We start from the raw sequence: 20622 nt of genomic DNA, 5'->3' as shown, positions 1-20622 counted from the left end.
CTAGATTTGCCAAAGAAGGTGAATATTTCTCACCCACTGACACACCTCTGCGTTGCAGAAAAAAAATCATTATTAAATGAGAAAAAATTGTGCGTCATAAGTAAAATAGTAACAGTAATGATACAGTTTCTCACAAAAGTGAGTACATCCTTCATATTTTTAGTAAAATATTTTATTATGTTTTCATGGGACAGCACTGAAGATAAATGTGGTGCCCTCTAAAATAACAACACACAGCCATTAATGTCTAAACCTCTTGCAACAAAAGTGAGTACACCCCTAAGTGAAAATGGCCAAATTGTGCCCAATTAGCCATTTTCCCTCCGAGTGTCATGTCATAACTCATTAGTGTAGCGCCCTGGAAAACCAGGTAGTTGAAAATGTAAGCCCCGCACAACACCCATTCCACGAAGGGTTAAATCAGCCGACCTGAAACCCTAGTTACCCCCCTCAGGGAAGGACGGACACACCAGTGGGCGAGACCAGGCGGATAGGGAACGCCCACCTAAGGGTCTGGAGAGCCTTTGGCGGGAAAACAGTCAATGAAGTGATAGTTGAAGTTTGGAGTGGAGGTGCCAAGCTGACAGGTGCCAGGGTCGGAGCCCTGACAGCTTGGCTAGGCGGCAGACGGTAGCCAGAGTCTACAGGAGACGGGAAGACGGCTGCGGGGATGATCCGAGGTGGACCGGGACAGGGTTGTAGCCCGCCGGTACCGACGCTGGAGAACTGACCCGGAAACCGTGTGCACAGAGGGGGTACTTAGACCCTGAAGCCAGGACCGGCACCGACGACCTAGCTGATTAACCAATTGAGGGCAGGATTTTAGGTCCTGTCTCAACCTAAGTCCCGAAAAGTAGCCAACCACCCACCGAGAAGGATAGGGCAACCGCCAGGGCCCGTAGATCCCAAGGGTCAGCGTCAGATGGGCACGGCTCCCAACAAAAGAACCGGGAGCGGACTCCTGTGTTTAAAACTGGGAAGTCCTATCTACAAAACACTGAGTGCAGAGGAGAGAGACTTTGACTACCAACCCGGGTGTGAGATCGGATATACCCGTCTGCGGCAGCCGGCCACCATCACCTTGGTTTACCACAGGACTTGTGTGCTTTATTCGACCGTGAGTAACACCCCCGGCCCCTGCACTCACCATCCTCAACATAGAGACACTGGGCCCCGGGATATCCATCCCTGGCCACAGAGGGGTTAACATCCAGCTGCCAGCCCAACGTCCCCGGGAGCCCCGCAACGGCAGCGGTGGTGCTACATCTCACCACACACTGTGGGTGGTGTCAAAGACATTTTCCAACCAATCCCGTATAAATACGTCCCCTTTTATTCGGAGTGTCCGCGCGACCCTCGGGTCCGGAGAACCCCTCGAGCCGCACCGTAGATCCGGATCCGAGCAGCACCGGCTGCTGGCACGGGGGCGGCACACCCCAAGGTCTCAGGTGTGAATGGGGAGCAGATGTGTTACATTTGGTGTTATCGCTCACACACTCTCATACTGGTCACTGGAAGTTCAACATGGCTCCTCATGGCAAAGAATTCTCTGAGGATCTGAAAAACAGATTTATTTTCTCTACATAAAGATGGCCTAGGCTATAAGAAGATTGCCAAAACATTGCAAATGAGCTGCAGCACGGTGGCCAAGACTAAACAGCAGTTTAACAAGACAGGTTCCACTCAGAACAGGAATCGCTATAGTTACCAAAGAAGTTGAGTGCACGTGCTGAGCTTCATATCCAGAGGTTCTCTTTTCAAAACACATGTATAAGTTCTGCCAGCATTGCTGCAGAGGTTAAAGGGGTAGGAGGGTCGGCCTGTCAGTGCTCAGACCATACACCGCTTACTGAATCAAATTGATCTGCATGGCTGTAATCCCAGAAGGAAGCCTCTAATAAAGATGATGCATAGGAAAGCCGACAAACAGTTTGCTGAAGACAAACAGACTAAGGACATGGATTACTGGAATCATGTTCTGTGGTCTGATGAAGCTGTTGATGACAGGATAGTCACTTCTTACTTTTCTAAACCACTTGCTGGCATAATCATACTTTGCGCCTCAAGACATAGTGTTTAAGCACCCAGTGGGTGAGTTTACGAGATTAAAGAGAAATTTTAGTGACACTGATAGCATTGTGGATGAATTAACCCTTGCTGAAAAATAAGCCTAATAAGAGGGAAGATTCTTCCTGGATTTTAACAGGGCGCACAATATTGTATTGAGAAAAAAAAAATGCCAGGATCTTGTAAAACCTAAAACAATTAATCTGCCCAGTATCATTAACAAACCAGTTTTGTCTTACAATTTAGACCCCCCCATTAAACCACGATATATCTATTTTTCCCCCAAACATCTACCCATCTTATAAGGAAATATACTTTTATCCTATATTCTTCAATCTTGATGTCAAGTGGAGTCTAAAAAAAGCTAAACCGCTTGACAATATTCTCTTGCCTAGAATACCTAACTCTAACACACCCAGGGAAGCGTGGTGAAATTACAGCGGTTTCTATATTTGTGGTATGAATCGATGTAGAACTTGTCAGCATACCTCTGTGGTTCATTCTTTTTTCAATCATGATATGTCTCAGAAATAATGAATTAAGCAATACATGAATTCCAACTCACATAATGTAGTATGGGTGATTTGCTGCACACTATGTAACAAGATGTATGTGGGTTGCACATAAAGCTTAAAGTGTGTACAGTATTGAAAATGTGATATCTCTAATCTCACTGGTTTCTACAGTACATTTCTTATGCATCTAGGAACTTCACTGTGGAACATCAATGGGGCATTTCATCTTTACAAGTACAGTGCCTTGCGAAAGTATTTGGCCCCTTTGAACTTTTCAACCTTTTCCCACATTTCAAGCTTCAAACATAAAGATAAAAAATGTAATGTTATGGTGAAAAATCAACAACAAGTGGGACACAATTGTGAAGTTGAACGAAATTAATTGCTTATTTTAAACTTTTGTAAAAAAGGATAAACTGAAAATTGGGGCGTGCAATATTATTCATCCCCTTTACTTTCAGTGCAGCAAACTCACTCCAGAAGTTCATTGAGGATCTCTGAATGATCCAATGTTGTCCTAAATGGCTGATGATGATAAATATAAGCCACCTCTGTGTAATGTAGTCTCCGTATAAATGCACCTGCTATGTGATAGTCTCAGTGTTCTGTTTAAAGCGCAGATAGCATCATGAAGACCAAGGAACACAACAGGCAGGTCTGTGATACTGTTATGGAGAAGTTTAAAGCCGGATTTGGTTACAAAAAGATTTCCACAACTTTAAACATCCCAAGGAACACTGTGCAAGCGATCATATTGAAATAGGAGTATCATACCACGGCAAATCTACCAAGACCCGGCCGTCCCTCAAAAATTTCATCTCAAACAAGTAGAAGACTGATCAGAGATGCAGCCAAGAGGCCCATGATCACTCTGGATGAACTGCAGAGATCTACAGCTGAAGTGGGAGAGTCTGTCCATAGGACAACAATCAGTCGTACACTGCACAAATCGGGCCTTTATGGAAGAGTGGCAAAAAGAAAGCCATTTCTCAAACATATCCATAAAAAGTGTCATTTAAAGTTTGCCACAAGCCACCTGGGAGACACACCAAACATGTGGAAGAAGGTGCTCTGGTCAGATGAAACCAAAATCGAACTTTTTGGGCACAATGACAAACGATATGTTTGGCGTAAAAGCAACACTGCTCATCACCCTGAACACACCATCCCCACTATCAAACATGGTGGTGGCAGCATCATGGTTTGGGCCTGCTTTTCTTCAGCAGGGACAGGGAAGATGCTTAAAATTGAAGGAAAGATGGATGGAGCCCAATACAGGACCATTCTTGAAGAACACCTGTTGGAGTCTGCAAAAGACCTGAGACTGTGACGGAGATTTGTCTTTGAACAAGACAATGATCCCAAACATAAAGGAACATCTACAATGGAATGGTTCACAAACAAATGTATCCAGCTGTTAGAATGGCCAAGTCAAAGTCCAGACCCGAATCCAATCGAGAATCTGTGGAAAGAGCTGAAAAACGCTCTCCATCCAACCTCACTCAGCTCCAGCTGTTTACAAAGGAAGAATGGGCGAGAATTTCAGTCTCTTGATGTGAAAAATTGATAGACACATACCCCAAGCGACTTGTGCTGTAATCGCAGCAATAGGTGATGCTACAAAGTATTTACTTAAAGGGGTCGAACAATATTGCATGCCCCAATTTTCAGTATATTATTTTGTACAAACGTTTACAATAAGCAATAAATTTAGTTAAACTTCACAATTGTGTCCCACTTGTTGATTCTTCACCATAAAATTTAATTTTTTTTATCTTTATGTTTGAAGCCTGAAATGTAGGAAAAGGTTGAAAAATTCAAAGGTGCCAAATACTTTCGCAAGGCACTGTATATGGTATTGAGAGACTGCAGAATCCGATTAGAGGAGGGGACCTTAGAAGACGCTTATTAACACGTGAAGCATTTGATCTTTATCTTGGGAACAATTCACCGGAATGGTTTAAACGCATGAAAATAAATATGGTAATATTTCATTACTAAGTTTGTATATACTGTATGTACTTGCTTTTAACATATTTTTCTATATTATTTTTTTTTCATTAATTATTTTAATCATTTACCTGAGATTGTTATGTGTTTTTTTTGTGTGTACTCCCTATGACGTTGTTCTGCTATAAAACTATTCTAGTTTGCATGATGGTTTAGCTTAGACACAGAACGCAGCTGTGCATTGCCTCCATGTCATGGAATCTTTCTTACATATTTTTGAAATAAAAATTTGGGCTTTTAGAAGTTGAAATTTTCTCCTTTTTGTGGACATACAAAGAAGTGCTGGTGATGTGTTGATCTGCTTCTCACAAAAAAAGATGTCTGCTTTTACTTTAGTGGAAGTGCGCCTGTTTCTATTTATTTGTTTACTTTTTTTTTTAAAAACATCTTTTTTATTAAAATTTTTAAACATAAAAAAATTAAACAATCAATTCCATGGTCAAATAGCAAACATCAGCATACATGAGATTGAGCTGTTCGTCAATGCAACTGTAGTACCTTGAAAAGGAAGAAAAAATAAAAGGTAGTATCACAAACAAAGAATAATAATGTGAGTGTGAACCCTTCCACAATTATGTTCTTGCTATGGTGTCGACTACCATCTCCATATGGTACATGCTAAGGGGTACTTTGCACACTACAACATCGCAGGTGCGATGTCGGTGGGGTCAAATAGAAAGTGACGCACATACGGCGTCGCTGTCGACATCGGAGTATGTGAATCGTTTTTACTATGATAAACGAGCGCAAAAGCGTCGAAATCGTATGATCGGTGTAGCGTCGGTCATTTCCATAATTTCGGAAGGACCGATGTTACGATGTTGTTCCTCGTTCCTGTGGCAGCACACATCGCTGTGTGTGAAGCCGCAGGAGCGAGGAACATCGCCTTACCTGTGTCCCGGCTGCAATGAGGAATGAAGGAGGTGGGCGGGATGTTTACGTCCCGCTCATCTCCTCCCCCCTGCTTCTATTGGCCTCCTGCCGTGTTAAGAAGGAGGCGGTTCACCGGCCAGAGCGACGTCACAGGACAGGTAAGTGCATGTGAAGCTGCCGTAGCGATAATGTTCGCTACGGCAGCTATCACAAGATATCGCAGCTGCGATGGGGGCGGGGACTATCACGCGCAACATCACTACCATCGGCTTGCGATGTCGTAGTGTGCAAAGTACCCCTAAGTGTCTAATGATGGTCCCAAAACCCCCAACGTCCCTCCCAGGTCTTCCAGACAATACCATACCGTATGGCGGAAAGGGCTAATTATTTTCAGGATTTCCTGAGAACTATAATGAAAACCAATGAATTGCTTCCACAGCGGAAAAACTTTTCCTGCTGACTTTTCTTTACTCCTTTCTGCTTCTATCAGTTCCAGTCCCAATAGATGTTTCATTTGAGATATTATTGCTCCCATTGATGGAGTGTTTGGTTTAAGCCACTCACTAAACAAAGCCCAAAGAGCCACCGCTAAAAATGTGTGGATGTTTCTAGGAATCTTTACTTTGTCTACCTTAATGCTGTGATTTGTTAGAGAAAGAATTGGGCAGCAGAAGAGATCTTGACTTAAAAAAAATTGCTGTAAGCAAAAGTGTAAGGCCCTGTGCCCACACTGCATATTTTGACACGTATTATCAGAAATCTGCATCAAAACCTGCATGTCCATTGTGAAGCCAGCAAAGTCTTTGAGAATTCAAAAGTGTTGTGCTCACGTTGAGTATTTTTCCCTTGTGTATTTAGTGCAGATTTATTTTTTTCTGCACCAAATCTGCACCAAATACGCAAGGGAAAAATATGCAACGTAGGCACAGCACTTCTGAATTCTCATTGTCTCTAAGCAGCCCACAGCTTTCCAATCTCTTTCACTTCCTAATTTCTGGCAGGGCGGATCCCCAGTTCTTGAGTGACAGTTCTGGCAAGTAGCAGAGCTGTACTATTTGTAAAGCCATAAAGGTCAGCAAAAGTTCTTGTACAATACATTAGACTATCAGTGTTCTGTTCTACTTGCTACCATGGTATAAACACGTAGAGGTAACAAGGCATTTGAACAAGCAGATGGCTCAGTGAGAGCCGTGATTAGGAGACCTACTCTGAAAGCGACACTGCTGGGGGGCAGGAGATTTTGCAATATTTTTAATAGCAGCTTACTGAGAGGGAGATGAGCATTTAACTGTTGTAAAGAAATCAATGGGCTGGAGAATGCTGACTGGTATGTAAGGAGTTCACCCCTCTCCTACAATGTAACTACTGAGCACACTTATCCAGTGTCTGAGGATGCTGTAGTTACTGATCTCCATGGAAATCAGCTCTACACTATGAAGATAAAAGCTCTCATTGTAGGAGAAATATAGCAGATAGGAAAAGAAACTCAATTGCTAACTTGCAACTATCTAAACCAATTTAATAACATGAGAATACTCCTTTAATATTACCAGAAAATGTTACACTATTAGCAATTTCACTTCTGTGCATATAAGAATAACTAGTAAATGTACTGTAAATAGTTCAATGGTTTGGATTGAGTCTACCAGGTACCAGAACATTTGTAACTAGTTGTTTTATGACATATACTACACAGAAGATTCTAAAAAGATTTATGCCCATCTTGCCTTTCTGCTCCGACACATCAAGGGACACGCAGCGATATCGCTAGCGAGCGTACCCGCCCTCGTCGGTTGTGCGTCAAGGGCGAATCGCTGCCCATGGCGCACAACATCGCTTACACCCGTCACACATACTTACCTGCATAGCGACGTCGCTGTTGCTGGCGAACCACCTCCTTTCTAAGGGGACGGTTAATTTGGCGTCACAGCGGCGTCACTAAGCGGCCGCCCAATAGAAGTGGAGGGGCGGAGATGAACATCCCGCCCACCTCCTTCCTTCCTCATTGCCGGTGGCTGCAGATACGGTGATGTTCCTCGTTCCTGCAGTGTCACACATAGCGATGTGTGCTGCCGCAGGAACGATGAACAACCTGCGTCCTGCAACAGCAACGATAATCGGGATAGGAACGACCGGTCAATGATCAACGACATGGTGAGTATTTTTGATCATCGTTAATGGTCGTTCCTGCGTTTCACATGCAACGACGTCGCCAACGAGGCCAGATGTGCGTCATGAATTCCGTGACCCCAACGACATCTCGTTAGCGATGTCGTTGCGTGTAAAGCCCGCTTTAGAGTTAGACAAAACAAATTAAGTCCAAGGTAGACTGCAAAGTATGGAGTAAGGAGTCTACTTTCATCAATCTGGGTCTTTGAGGGCTGTGGGAAGCGGGACTCCCCTGTTTTGGAGGCTATGTATAATACATCTTTTACTATTTTGTCTGATCAGCTGTTGATATCTTGTACATCTTGAGCTATCCTGTATGGTTTTTATTTTCTCTTTCATGTATTTTTTTAATTATATTTTCAGTGACTATCATTTCATTTAGCTATTGTGTGTGAATCTATTTAGTCTCGATTTTTAAATCTTTTATAAAATGATATAGTATATACTGTATATAAGAATAATATCACATAGACCTCTGTAGGAATCTGAAAACAACCCATTTCCAGAAATCGTGGCCTCACTCACCTTTTTCTTCTTGGTAACGCATTCTCCTTTTCCAAAGCAATGCAGGGCCTCGGGGCTTCTTCCTTCAGGTATGCAGTCAGTGACTTTAACCACCACCACAAGCCGTAATGCCACAATGCACTTACTCACAGAATCATTCACAAAACCTAGAACAAAATATTAATCCACTGTTATCTAAATATAAGCTGTAGAGAAAATCATTCTCCTAATACAGCAATTACCCATATGTTACCATGGAGTCTCACTTATAGTTGCCTTGCTTTCGGGCAACACAATCATTGTTACAGATTTTGACGCAGATGCACAGCATACTTCATGCTATACACGGGAAAGGGTGAAATCATGATGAAAACCTGCAACATAAATTGACATGTTGTAGGTGTAAACCCGCAGTGCAGGCTAATGGCCGCTGATTTTTTATCCCGTAGAGTTTGGATGACGTTTGATGAAAGCTTATTATCACGGTCATCTCTGTGACTTTGGAGACTAGTGACAGGTGCAGGACTTGAGTCATTCATTACTATCTAAGGTTCTATATTAAATGTACTTTCATTTCTTTGGTGACTAAGGAGTAAAGGCCCTGTCACACACAGAGATAAATCTGCGGCAGATCTGTGGTTGCAGTGAAATTGTGGACAATCAGTGCCAGGTTTCTGGCTGTGTACAAATGGAACAATATGTCCATGATTTCACTGCAACCACAGATCTGCCAAAGATTTATTTCTGTGTGTAAAATGGCCTTTAATGTAAGTTTTGTTGCCAGTAGCTCCTAGCAGAGCATTTCAGCTGTTTTGTAGCCACACCACTGGTTTAAGTAGTGGTGTTTGACAGCAATCCCTGCTGATGATACAAATCCATTGTACTCTGGCCACCTTGGTGGAAGGTCCTGTGGAGCAGTGTTCCAAACTTTATCCATTTTTGTTGCTGTTTTCCCCTGTTACTCTCACCTTTTCTTGTGTCAAACTACAGTAATGCTGTGATAGGGCTAGCATCCCTCACCTGTCAGCACCCTAGCCAGGGCAACTACAGGGTTTCTCAGGGTCACAGGTTCCTGCTCGGCAACAGTTGAGGAGACTGTATAGGGCCTGGCTAGGAGAATAGGGACAACTGCAGGTAAGAGCATGAGGTGTCTCATTTATCCCTCTCACTAGCGCTAGGGTCCACCATTAGTGTACCCTGTGTGCTCCCCTTACTTGTGGTATTGTTTATTATATTTTTGTTGTGCGTCAGGTTTCCCGTAGATCTGAACACACGTGCCACACTTATAACAGCAAGCGTGGCATTTGTAGACTATGAAGCTACAGTAATTCACTGTGCAGTTTACGCCCACAAATCTGGAAGGAAAATCCAAAGCGTATCTGCTATGTGTGAACATACTCTTATAAAGTACATGTCCACAGGTTGTCACAGGTTTTATCTATTTATCATCCTGCTCCTCCATGCTTCGGGCTTACTTTATGACAACATACTCAGGCAATGGAAACATTAAGAAGATTATTCTAAGCTGTGTTAAAACAGAGCTCTGATGGGGGTCCTGGCCAGACATTGGGAGGCATGAACTGTTGTGTTTCATTTTATAAATCAACAATACAACTGAATGTAAGAAATTGTAATATGTTTTTTAAGAAAAATTTACTCTCTTTCAATTTTTGAATGATCTAAATTTACTGTTTACATGTTTTCAGCTTACTGAGGGATCAGATTACAGTCACTGTCTATAGCAGCTTCTAGAAGGTAAATATGAAGTGGAAATAACCCACAGGAAAAAAAAAATAATTTAAAGCGGTTTTGCCACAAACAAAAGTTCACTTTAATCAATAGTCTTGGAAAAATAATAATTCCACAATTGGATGTGTTTAAAAAAATGTTCCTGTGCTGAGAATGTTATATACTGTATGTGCCCTACTATATACTGTATGTGCGCTACTATATACTGTATGTGCCCTACTATATACTGTATGTGCCCTACTATATACTGTATGTGCCCTACTATATACTATGTAATGGCTATGTCTAACCGTACAGGGAAATGGTCTGATCATACCACATCTCCTGGGCAGGGGAGGAAATAAAAATATACACAGACATTACAGAACAAGATTGGAAATTATTCTTTCTTTGATGTAAAACATTTTTTTAAAACAAACAAGGTAAAAGCTTTACCTCGCAAAAAGAATAAGCTATGATCCCATTGTGGAGACACGGGGCTCAGTGGGTGCTCTCGTCCACTAAAACCCTTTAGAAAGACAGCGTGGCTCAGGGCTCATCCCAACTGAACGCCAGCCTCCTTAACCGTGGGTGTAACACTACTCAGACAACACAGGATGAGGGAACCACAATAATTAGACAATATTGGATCCCCAAACAATTAACGGCACATAATACATAACCAGCAAAACACAAATGTAACAGGCAACAGAGTCTCACCCTTCCGCTGGCTCACCAGGGATTTAGAATGTCCATGCCTCAGAGGTTCCAGGGCTATTTACTCCAATCCAGCAGCACCCCGCTTTTGGCAGGCACCCACCAAGAAAGGAATAATGCCAGATTTAGGAAGCTGTCTGAGGTCTGCAAAGTCTGTACCAGGTGACCGATTTGTCCCAACCTGGGTTTCCTCCTTAAGTAGTTTCTGGTTTGATGATACAATCCTGGCAGCCGGAGTCGAAATCCCTAGACTGTGGATATGGTCTCCAACCGGAACCGGAGTCCCTAGATTGAAGCCATGAGGTATCCTGATCCTCTAGTCAGCTCCTAGGAGCTTAGACTGGATCCATCAGCATCCATCAACAACCTGGTGGCTTAAAGAAATCCCTTTTATAGCCACAGCCTTCCACTTGGATACACTGCGTCCTCATCGATTGGTTGGACAAGATCGCCTCTCCCATTGGATGAATCTCAAGCTGCATGGACAATGTTCATCCAAATGATGTCTACAGAAAGACTGAGAGTATCTACATGAAGTCTGCAAGTCATAGACTCAACAATGGCTACTAAGGTAATCACATTAGCAATACACAACTACAATACAATGATTACTGGAAGAGTCTGCAGAAACAATACGTCTGGCTTTCAGTGGCCAACACAATTACATGAGTCAACAAGAGTCTTGTAAAAACAATGAGGGACTTATCCCCAGTCTATAAACAATCTATCATCCTGTCTGGCTGAATTTTAAGAAATTTTAACCCATGAGAGTCCATGTCGTCACATTCCTCCCCCTTCTTAATATTAGCCAGACATGATAGGCTTCCGATCATCCTTCTCCTCTTGACGGCATTGTCCTTTTTAATGGTGAGGTCAGCAACAGAGGTTCGCATCTATACACCTCCCCGATTACCTCCCCCAAGTTGAGCAGCCATATTGCGGACAAGCACTAAGGTGGGGTCCATGAGTTGGGCTTGCATACATTTCTTACTATCAATCTTCCCCCAGTCAATAGCCACAGTGTGGTTAGGCTTACTCACGGTTCTTGGCTTAGAAGTGGATGCTGCAGACTGGGAATGTGAATTATCCTTGGAAAAGATGTTAGAAAGATCAACATCATGGTCCTGCTTGGCTTGGAAGTGGGTGATGGCTGCTTCAATCTGACTGGATAGTCCTTGTCCTAGGTCATTCTCCAAAATGACTGGTGTGAGCAGGTAATCCCCAAGCCCCACTTTCACTTCCCTCTGAGTGGTATGCGAAACAACAGGCTTGGTGGGGCCATCTAAGAACCCCACTTCAACTTCCTCCTGGCTAGTCCCCGAAACAACAGGTGTGGGGAGGCTGTCCATAAACTCCATATGGACCTCTTCCTGGTCAGACCCCAAAGTAACTGGTGTGGAGACGGTGTCCATAAGCTCCACATCAGCCTTGCTCTGGTCAGTCTCCACAATGACAGGTATAGGGAGACTGTTCACAAGTCCCACCTCGATCGCTTCCTGGTTAGTTCCCAAAATACCAGGGGTGGGGATGCTGTTCATAAGTTCTACATCAGCCTTGCTCTGGTCTGTCTCCACAATGACAGGTATAGGAAGACTGTTCACAAGTCCCACATCGATCGCTTCCTGGTTAGTTCCCAAAATACCAGGGGTGGGGATGCTGTTCATAAGCTCCACATCATTTATTAAAATAAATCCCAAAATCTTTTATAAATACATTAATGCCAAAAGGAAAACAAAGGATAGTATCGGCCCCTTAAAATATAATAACAAGTTAGTTATAGAGGACAAACAAAAGACTGAGATATTAAATAGGCATTTCTCATCTGTATTCACCAAGGAACTGACTGTACCAGGGATCATTCAACAAGTGAAAAATCAAAGTCCACCACCCGTTATAATTAATTTAACACAAGATGAAGTACGCCTACGTCTGAGTAAATTAAACATTGACAAATCCCCAGGGCCAGATGGCATTCATCCACGAATATTGAGGGAATTGAGCTCCGTAATCGACAGACCGCTGTATCTCATCTTTTTAGACTCACTTGTAACAGGGTTGGTGCCTCAGGATTGGAGGATTGCTGATGTGGTACCGATATTTAAGAAAGGTAAGAGTGTAGATCCAGGCAACTACCGTCCAGTAAGCCTGACATCAGTAGTATGCAAAGTTTTTGAGGGAATTTTAAGGGATGACATGCAAAAATATATTGCAGAAAATAATATGATAACTGACAAACAGCATGGATTCATGAAAGATAAGTCGTGTCTAACCAACCTGTTGGGGTTCTATGAGGGGGTAAGTTCAAACCTGGATATTGGTAATGCAGCTGATGTGATTTATTTGGACTTTGCAAAGGCATTTGATACTGTACCACATAATAGCCTTATACTAAAGCTCCAGAAGCAAGGACTAGGGGACACAATATGCAACTGGGTAAGGAATTGGCTAAAAGATAGGAAACAAAGAGTAGTCATAAATGGTACATTCTCTAAATGGGCTATAGTCAGCAGTGGGGTGCCGCAGGGATCTGTGCTTGGACCGATTCTTTTTACTGTCATTATTAATGACCTTGTGGATGGGATTGATAGTACAGTGTCAGTCTTTGCCGATGACACCAAACTATATAGGATATTAAAAACTGACCTGGATAGTACAATATTACAAAAAGATCTGGATAATATGTCAGAATGGGCAGATAATTGGCAAATGAGATTTAATGTTGATAAATGTAAAGTAATGCACCTAGGACGGAGTAATCCTATAGCTGCATATACATTAAATGGAAGTAAACTCCGGACTACAGAACAGGAGAAGGACTTGGGTATTCTCATTACAAATAAGCTGAGCAGCAGCACTCAATGTCAAGCAGCAGCTGCTAAAGCAAACAAGATTTTAGGGTGTATAAAAAGAGAGATTAGATCCCGTGATCCCAACGTATTGTTACCCCTCTATAAATCACTTGTAAGGCCACATCTGGAATACGGGATCCAGTTTTGGGCTCCACATTTTAAAAAGGACATTCAGAAGTTAGAGTCAGTTCAAAGGCGGGCAACTAGACTATTACAAGGAATGGAAGGCCTCCCATATGATGACAGGTTGAAAAAGTTATATATGTTTAGCTTAGAAAAAAAGACGTCTCAGAGGAGATCTCATTTATATGTATAAATACATGTGTGGTCAATATAAAGGACTGGCACATGACTTATTTCTTCCAAAGACAGTACTAAGGACCAGGGGGCACTCACTGCGAGTGGAAGAAAAGCGATTCCGACACCTAAATAGGAAAGGGTTCTTTACAGTTAGAGCGGTCAGACTGTGGAATACACTACCACAAGAGGTAGTAATGGCAGATACTATAACAGCTTTTAAAAAAGGGCTGGATGATTTCCTCAGTACACAAAACATTGTTGGTTATAAATGACTTAGTGACTAAATGTAGAACTGGTGGAGGAAGGTTGAACTAGATGGACCTAGGTCTTTTTTCAACCTAAGTAACTATGTAACTATGTAACTATCAGCCTTGCTCTGGTCAGTCTCCACAATGACCGGTATGGGGAGGCTGCTCACAATCCCCATATCGATCACTTCCTGGTTGGTCCCCAAAATACCAGGTGTGGGGAGGCTATCCACAAGCTCCACCTCGACCTCTCCCTGGTCGATCCTTAGGTCCAACTGCACACATGCCAGAGGGACGTCTGAGCGCTGGCCCTCAGCCAGGGAGATGGATAATTGGGAATCTGGTAAAGGGTCTTCTGGGGAAACAATAACTGGGCTTACCAGGGTAATGGAGGAACCAGTGTCTCGTAGTCCCTGGCTCTTGACCGGCTGAGCTGGCAGATGGGCTCCAAGCATGCGGCCTCGGTTTTGGAGACAATCTTTATCTATATGTCCATGGCGGCCACATGTATAACAGCGCCATAGATTGGGCAAGTCACCGGCCCTGTTTGTAGTCCTTTGTTTTGGTGCAGCTTCTGCTGGGTAGCGGGACCATCCTTCTCGAGCAGCTGGTGCTAGCAGTACGGCAGCTGGAATCCCATAAACATATTCCAGAACCCAAGCCCTCTCTTCTCTTGAGGATCTAGGCCCCAATGCATCCAACAATGCTGTGGCTTTGGCCATTTTGGACAAAGTTGATTCCCGATTGTCACTAGATCCATGATGTGACACTTAGTTTAAATCCTCTGGGTCAATATCGATGGGATCCTCATCGTCCTCTGCATCATTCTGGGCATCCCAACGGACTAATTTCTGGATCAAGTCCGACCGAGTCTCAGCGTTCCAGTAGATAATCTTTCGCCTCTGGCACAGATCCTGTAGCATCCATTTACTGCTGCGGTCGTAACTCCTCTCTGGTCCTTGTCCCATGGCTGAGCTGGTGGGGTTGGACATGGCAGTGTCCGAAACCTGAATGCCTCCCCTATGGCCTGCTGGGTATGCTTATGTGCCTACCTGGTTGTTGAGCCCTGGACGGTGTCCACGAACACCAGTCCTCTGCAGCTCTCCTGGGTAAACCAGGCTGAGTAGTATCCCACCGCTGCCACCAATTGTGGAGACACGGGGCTCAGTGGGTGCTCTCGTCCACTAAAACCCGCCGCCTTTAGAAAGACAGCGTGGCTCAGGGCTCATCCCAACTGAACGCCGGCCTCCTTAACGTGGGCGTAACACTACTCAGACAACACAGGGTGAGGTAATCACAATAACTAGACAATATTGGATCCCCAAACAATTAACGGCACATAATACATAACCAGCAAAACACAAATGTAACAGGCAACAGAGTCTCACCCTTCCGCTGGCTCACCAGAGATTTAGAATGTCCATGCCTCAGAGGTTCCAGGGCTATTTACTCCAATCCAGCAGCACCCCGCTTTTGGCGAGCACCCACCGAGAAAGGAATAATGCCAGGTTTAGGAAGCTGTCTGAGGTCTGCAAAGTCTGTACCAGGTGACCGATTTGTCCCAACCTGGGTTTCCTCCTTAAGTAGTTTCTGGTTTGATGATACAATCCTGGCAGCCGGAGTCGAAATCCCTAGACTGTGGATATGGTCTCCAACCGGAACCGGAGTCCCTAGATTGAACCCATGAGGTATCTTGATCCTCTAGTCAGCTCCTAGGAGCTTAGACTGGATCCATCAGCATCCATCAACAACCTGGTGGCTTAAAGAAATCCCTTTTATAGCCACAGCCTTCCACTTGGATACACTGCGTCCTCATCGATTGGTTGGACAAGATCGCCTCTCCCATTGGATGAATCTCAAGCTGCATGGACAATGTTCATCCAAATGATGTTCACAGAAAGACTGAGGGTATCTACATGAAGTCTGCAAGTCATAGACTCGACAATGGCTACTAAGGTAATCACATTAGCAATACACAACTACAATACAATGATTACTGGAAGAGTCTGGAGCAACAATACGTCTGGCTTTCAGTGGCCAACACAATTACATGAGTCAACAAGAGTCTTGTAAAAACAATGAGGGACTTATTACCCGTCTATAAACAATCTATCATCCTGTCTGGCTGAATTTTAAGAAACTTTAACCCATGATAGTCCATGTCATCACACCCATGTTGTGCTATCTGTATACTATCTTTTGCGTCCTCCCCTGCCCAGTAGCTGTGGTATGATCAGATGATCAGACCATGTTCCTGTGACTCGCCCCAGGGCTATGGGGTACTCGGTCCCGGGCCGTATATTTACGGGGAACAGTTCACTGGATGGCCGTTGCCCGGTTCCATGACCCTTGGGGTCGCTTGAAAGGGGGATATTTACAGGGGATAATAATAATTATTTGTCGTGACGCCACTTGCGGGTTGCGGCTATATGGATGGAGCCGCCGCTGCACAATCTTTCTGGGGCTGGTGTTAATGGCAGCCTGGATGTTGGGCCCTCCGCAAGTAGGGCCAGGCCCAAGGGGGGTAGGTGATGGAGTTAGGCGTGGAAAGAAGGTAGACCACACAAGGGATTGCAGTGTAACTGGTTTCTTTACTCACAGCGTTGTTATGGCTGGCAACCCGAAAAAGGCTGCTCCTGACCACTGGTGCCCTTAGTTCCAGTGTCGGTGTGGTTGCCTGGTGGCTTGCTTCCCCTGCACCCGTCTCTGGTTGGTGGGTCCCCGTAACTTAGAGCGTTTCGGGGGTCCCCTCCTGGTAGTCTCTCAGTCTCCGGTCCATACGGCGGGCAGTTTGAACTCTGTAGTGTAGGTGTTCCATTCCGGTCCCTGGTTCTCCCGTCACTGCTGGTGCCCCCAGACTTTACGGACAGTGAGTTCCTGGATGGTCCCCTCACTGTGCAGATTTTATCAGGTCTGCCTGGAGTGTTTGCCTGACCTAGGGTTCTGTACCCCGTCGGTGCCCACAGGTCACCGCTACACTCTTCCGTCAGTATGGTTACGTCCGTCTCCTCTCACTTACACTTACTGACTGTCTGACCTCTCCTCCCTGGTTGTTGTCTAGTGGACTGGATCGCCTCCACCCCTAGGTGGTCATCCATTGGGTCCAACCCTAGTCTGTCACCAGTCCTTGGGGAATGGAAAAACAGGGATTATAATGTGTTTTGGTGTTACTGGCACTGGTCTTCTGGGTTCCTGGAGGTAGGCCCTGCATCTTTGACAGGATGCAGTACCTTGTAGCTCCTGATGTCATCAGGGGTGCTACCCCTGTATGGTCAGACACAGCCATTACACAGTACATAGCAGGGGCACATATATAAGATTATCTCAGCACAGGAACATTTATTTTAAACACATCCAATTGTGGAAATTATTAGTATTTCAAGATCTATTGATTAAAATCAGTCTTAAAATTAACTTTGTCAGTGGGAAAACCCCTTTAATGGCCAGAAATAGTGTCATTCCTCGTGTACACAAATGAAAGTTTATTCTCAAAAGCTATCTGAAATGAAAGGTACACTTTAACACCAGTATTTCACATGCTGGCTCCTAGTTAAAAGAGCACTGGAGTATAGTGTGATAGATTTAGTAGAAATAGGCCATGACAAAAAGTAAAAAGGGGCAAGATCTGCTCAAAAATTCAGAAGACCATGGTGTGCCTATAGGTTTTTGTTTAAAAGAGCCCTCTTAAATGTGATCTCTCAGTAATCATAACTCAGGGCTCTATCCGGCAGGTATAACAGCAGCAACTAAAACGCAATACTATGAACAAGGCTCTTAAAGGGAATCTTTCAGCAGAATGTCACTCCGCCAAATATTCATATATGCATGTAGCTCTTTCAAAGACAAGTCCAGTGATAAGTTTACATGGCCAGTTTGTTCCTCCATTCCTGAGAAATCAGCGATTGAATTGATATGCAAATGAGGCTGAAGTGAAGCCTCTGTCACTCCAGCTCTTTTACATGCCCAAAACCAGCTCCTTCTGCTTGACTGACAGGTTCTACACTGTTTGACTTGAAGCAAAAAAGCTTTCAGTCAAGCAAGAGAAGATAGCACTGGGCAGGAAATAGAGCTGGAGTGACAGACTTTAGATCTACAGCCTAATTTGCATATTATGAGGACAAAGAGGAACGGAGTCTTTAAAATTCGCTATAGTAATGAGCCCATACAAGCAAAGTGATGTAAATATTATATATTTTATTATAAAGTGCTGTTGGGTACAAAAATACATGAATAAATAAGGACCAAGGGAACGGTGCTGAAGGGGAAAGAACCCCACGTGTCCCAGAGAGGAAAGAGGAAAGTTCCTCAGCAGGGATCTTTTTAGAAGGTTACTGAGGGGTGGCTGATACCAGAGAGTGAGGCCATAGCCCAAATGATAGGAACAAAATACAAAATGTACAAGTATTTTCCCTGATGCAAGTAGCACCACTCACCTCCTCAAATCTATGCAGATCACTGCACCACCGGGGTAGCCACGTGGGGACCAACGTCTCAACACGTGTTTCACGTGTAGCTTCGTCGGGAGACGGATAAAAGAGTGTGCAGGAACTATTTTGATGCCATCACGGCGGGCACACGTACGGGGTTATGGGGTGAGTTCTTGTCTTTTCCTCTCTCTTTATGGGCGGTATTGAGAGATCCTGATCTACTCCGGTAGTGAGTGGTGGCTCTGCGTATGATGAGGGGTTGATGGGCGGAGGGAGAGGGGGGCGGGATGTGGAGACGCGTCACGGGGCGTGCCTGTTACCTGGACGTCGCCACGGCAGCGTCCTTAACAGTGGGGCCGGAACAATAATACTGACGTCACAGGAAGTTTTCTTCCGTCCGGCCCCTACTGTGGACGCTGTTCCTGGGCGGACTTCCGGGCCTCGGGGCTTCCCGTGACGCGCTCTGGGTGGATGCCTGTGATGTATTCTGGGTGCCTACTTAAGGTCAGTTCCTGCACACTCTTTTATCCGTCTCCCGACGAAGCTACACGCGAAACACGTGTTGAGACGTTGGTCCCCACGTGGCTACCCCGGTGGTGCAGTGATCTGCATAGATTTGAGGAGGTGAGTGGTGCTACTTGCATCAGGGAAAATACTTGTACATTTTGTATTTTGTTCCTATCATTTGGGCTATGGCCTCACTCTCTGGTATCAGCCACCCCTCAGTAACCTTCTAAAAAGATCCCTGCTGAGGAACTTTCCTCTTTCCTCTCTGGGACACGTGGGGTTCTTTCCCCTTCAGCACCGTTCCCTTGGTCCTTATTTATTCATGTATTTTTGTACCCAACAGCACTTTATAATAAAATATATAATATTTACATCACTTTGCTTGTATGGGCTCATTACTATAGCGAATTTTAAAGACTCCGTTCCTCTTTGTCCTCATGATAATATGAGTTGTTGCTAATGACTGTTATGGTGATTTTCCATACGCCTGCATGTCTCAAATAATTTGCATATTAGTTTAAACACTGATTTCTCAGTAACAAAGGAACGGACTGGCCATGTAAAGATATTGCTGGACTTGTCTTTGAAAAAGCTAAATGAGCCTATAAATAGTTTGGGGTGTGAAATCCTGCTAACAGATTCCCTTTAACTAAAAATTCTCTATAATATAATGATCATATTAAGTCTTGGAACCTTAATACCGTAATATAATATACAATATAATTAAAAACATTCATTCTTACCAATGAAATAATTGTTTCCAAGTGCTAACATTTCTTCAGGGAACACAAGGCCACCAGGAGCCTGAAGAAGGGTAACGCTTCTGCCATCTATAAGGGAACACTGGTTGAAGCCTTCGGCTGTCACTTTCCATAGGAGAATAAGGGAGGCAGTGGCATCCTGAGAGATTCTAGGGATCCAAAGAACAGAAAATGTCTCTCCTTGTCATATCTAATTGTCAGATTACCTGAGTTAGAGAGACTTGTGACAACCTCAATACAGTCCTCGTCACATTTAAAGCAGGATAGTGACCTATTTTTCTCACAACATATTTTTATTACAGTTCCCATAGGAAAAAAAATACTTGCAGATCCTAATGTAAAAATGGTTGTTTCCCCAAGGGTAGAAGCTGTGGCCCTCTCCAGGGAGCAGGCAAGAACACGAAGCAGCGGGCGGGAGCGACGGAGGGCAGGCAGTGCAGTGCTTGAATAACCATGGACATCTTAAGGAACAAGACCACTGAGCAGTGATACCTCACATTAGGTCCATATAGTAATTGTCAATCACATTTCTTTTGGAGACAATACGCATATCTTTAATTGCTATGGTGTGCTTAAGAAAAGAAACAGCAATAGAAACTCCTCAGCCGGGAATCAATCCTGCCAGCTGCATGTTACAGCTATACAGATGGATGTGTGGCTTTATGCGAAAAGATTTTATTACTTGAAACTGCTGCTTATTTTAGGTTTTAAAGGGACTCTGTCACCATGTTTTTGCCACCTAGTCTGAGAACAGCATGATGAAGGAAAAGAGACCCTGATTCCAGCGATGTGTCACTTATTGGGCTGCGCAGTGTAGATTTTATAAAATCACTGTTTAATTAGCAGGAGATTATCATTACATGACTACTTGCCATGCTGCGAGGTTGTCCAGCATATTCATGAGCTCTGTATAACTGCTAGATCTGAAGCAAAGAAAACATTGATTT

At 44.0% G+C, this 20622-nt stretch overlaps 1 protein-coding gene across 1 annotated transcript in view; it reads right to left on the bottom strand.

The window, feature by feature from the left end:
- DNER (delta/notch like EGF repeat containing) overlaps positions 1-20622 on the bottom strand; it is a 464487-nt gene that overhangs the window by 185558 nt on the left and 258307 nt on the right. The window contains 2 exon segments of the mRNA XM_075340935.1: positions 8160-8305; positions 19658-19824. Coding sequence (XP_075197050.1) covers positions 8160-8305; positions 19658-19824 — 313 coding nt within the window.

The sequence above is a fragment of the Anomaloglossus baeobatrachus genome, chromosome 3, assembly GCF_048569485.1.
Source record: "Anomaloglossus baeobatrachus isolate aAnoBae1 chromosome 3, aAnoBae1.hap1, whole genome shotgun sequence".
Taxonomy (NCBI): domain Eukaryota; kingdom Metazoa; phylum Chordata; class Amphibia; order Anura; family Aromobatidae; genus Anomaloglossus; species Anomaloglossus baeobatrachus.
The sequence above is the reverse complement of the archived record's forward strand: the minus strand, read 5'-3'. Positions and strand labels throughout refer to the sequence as shown.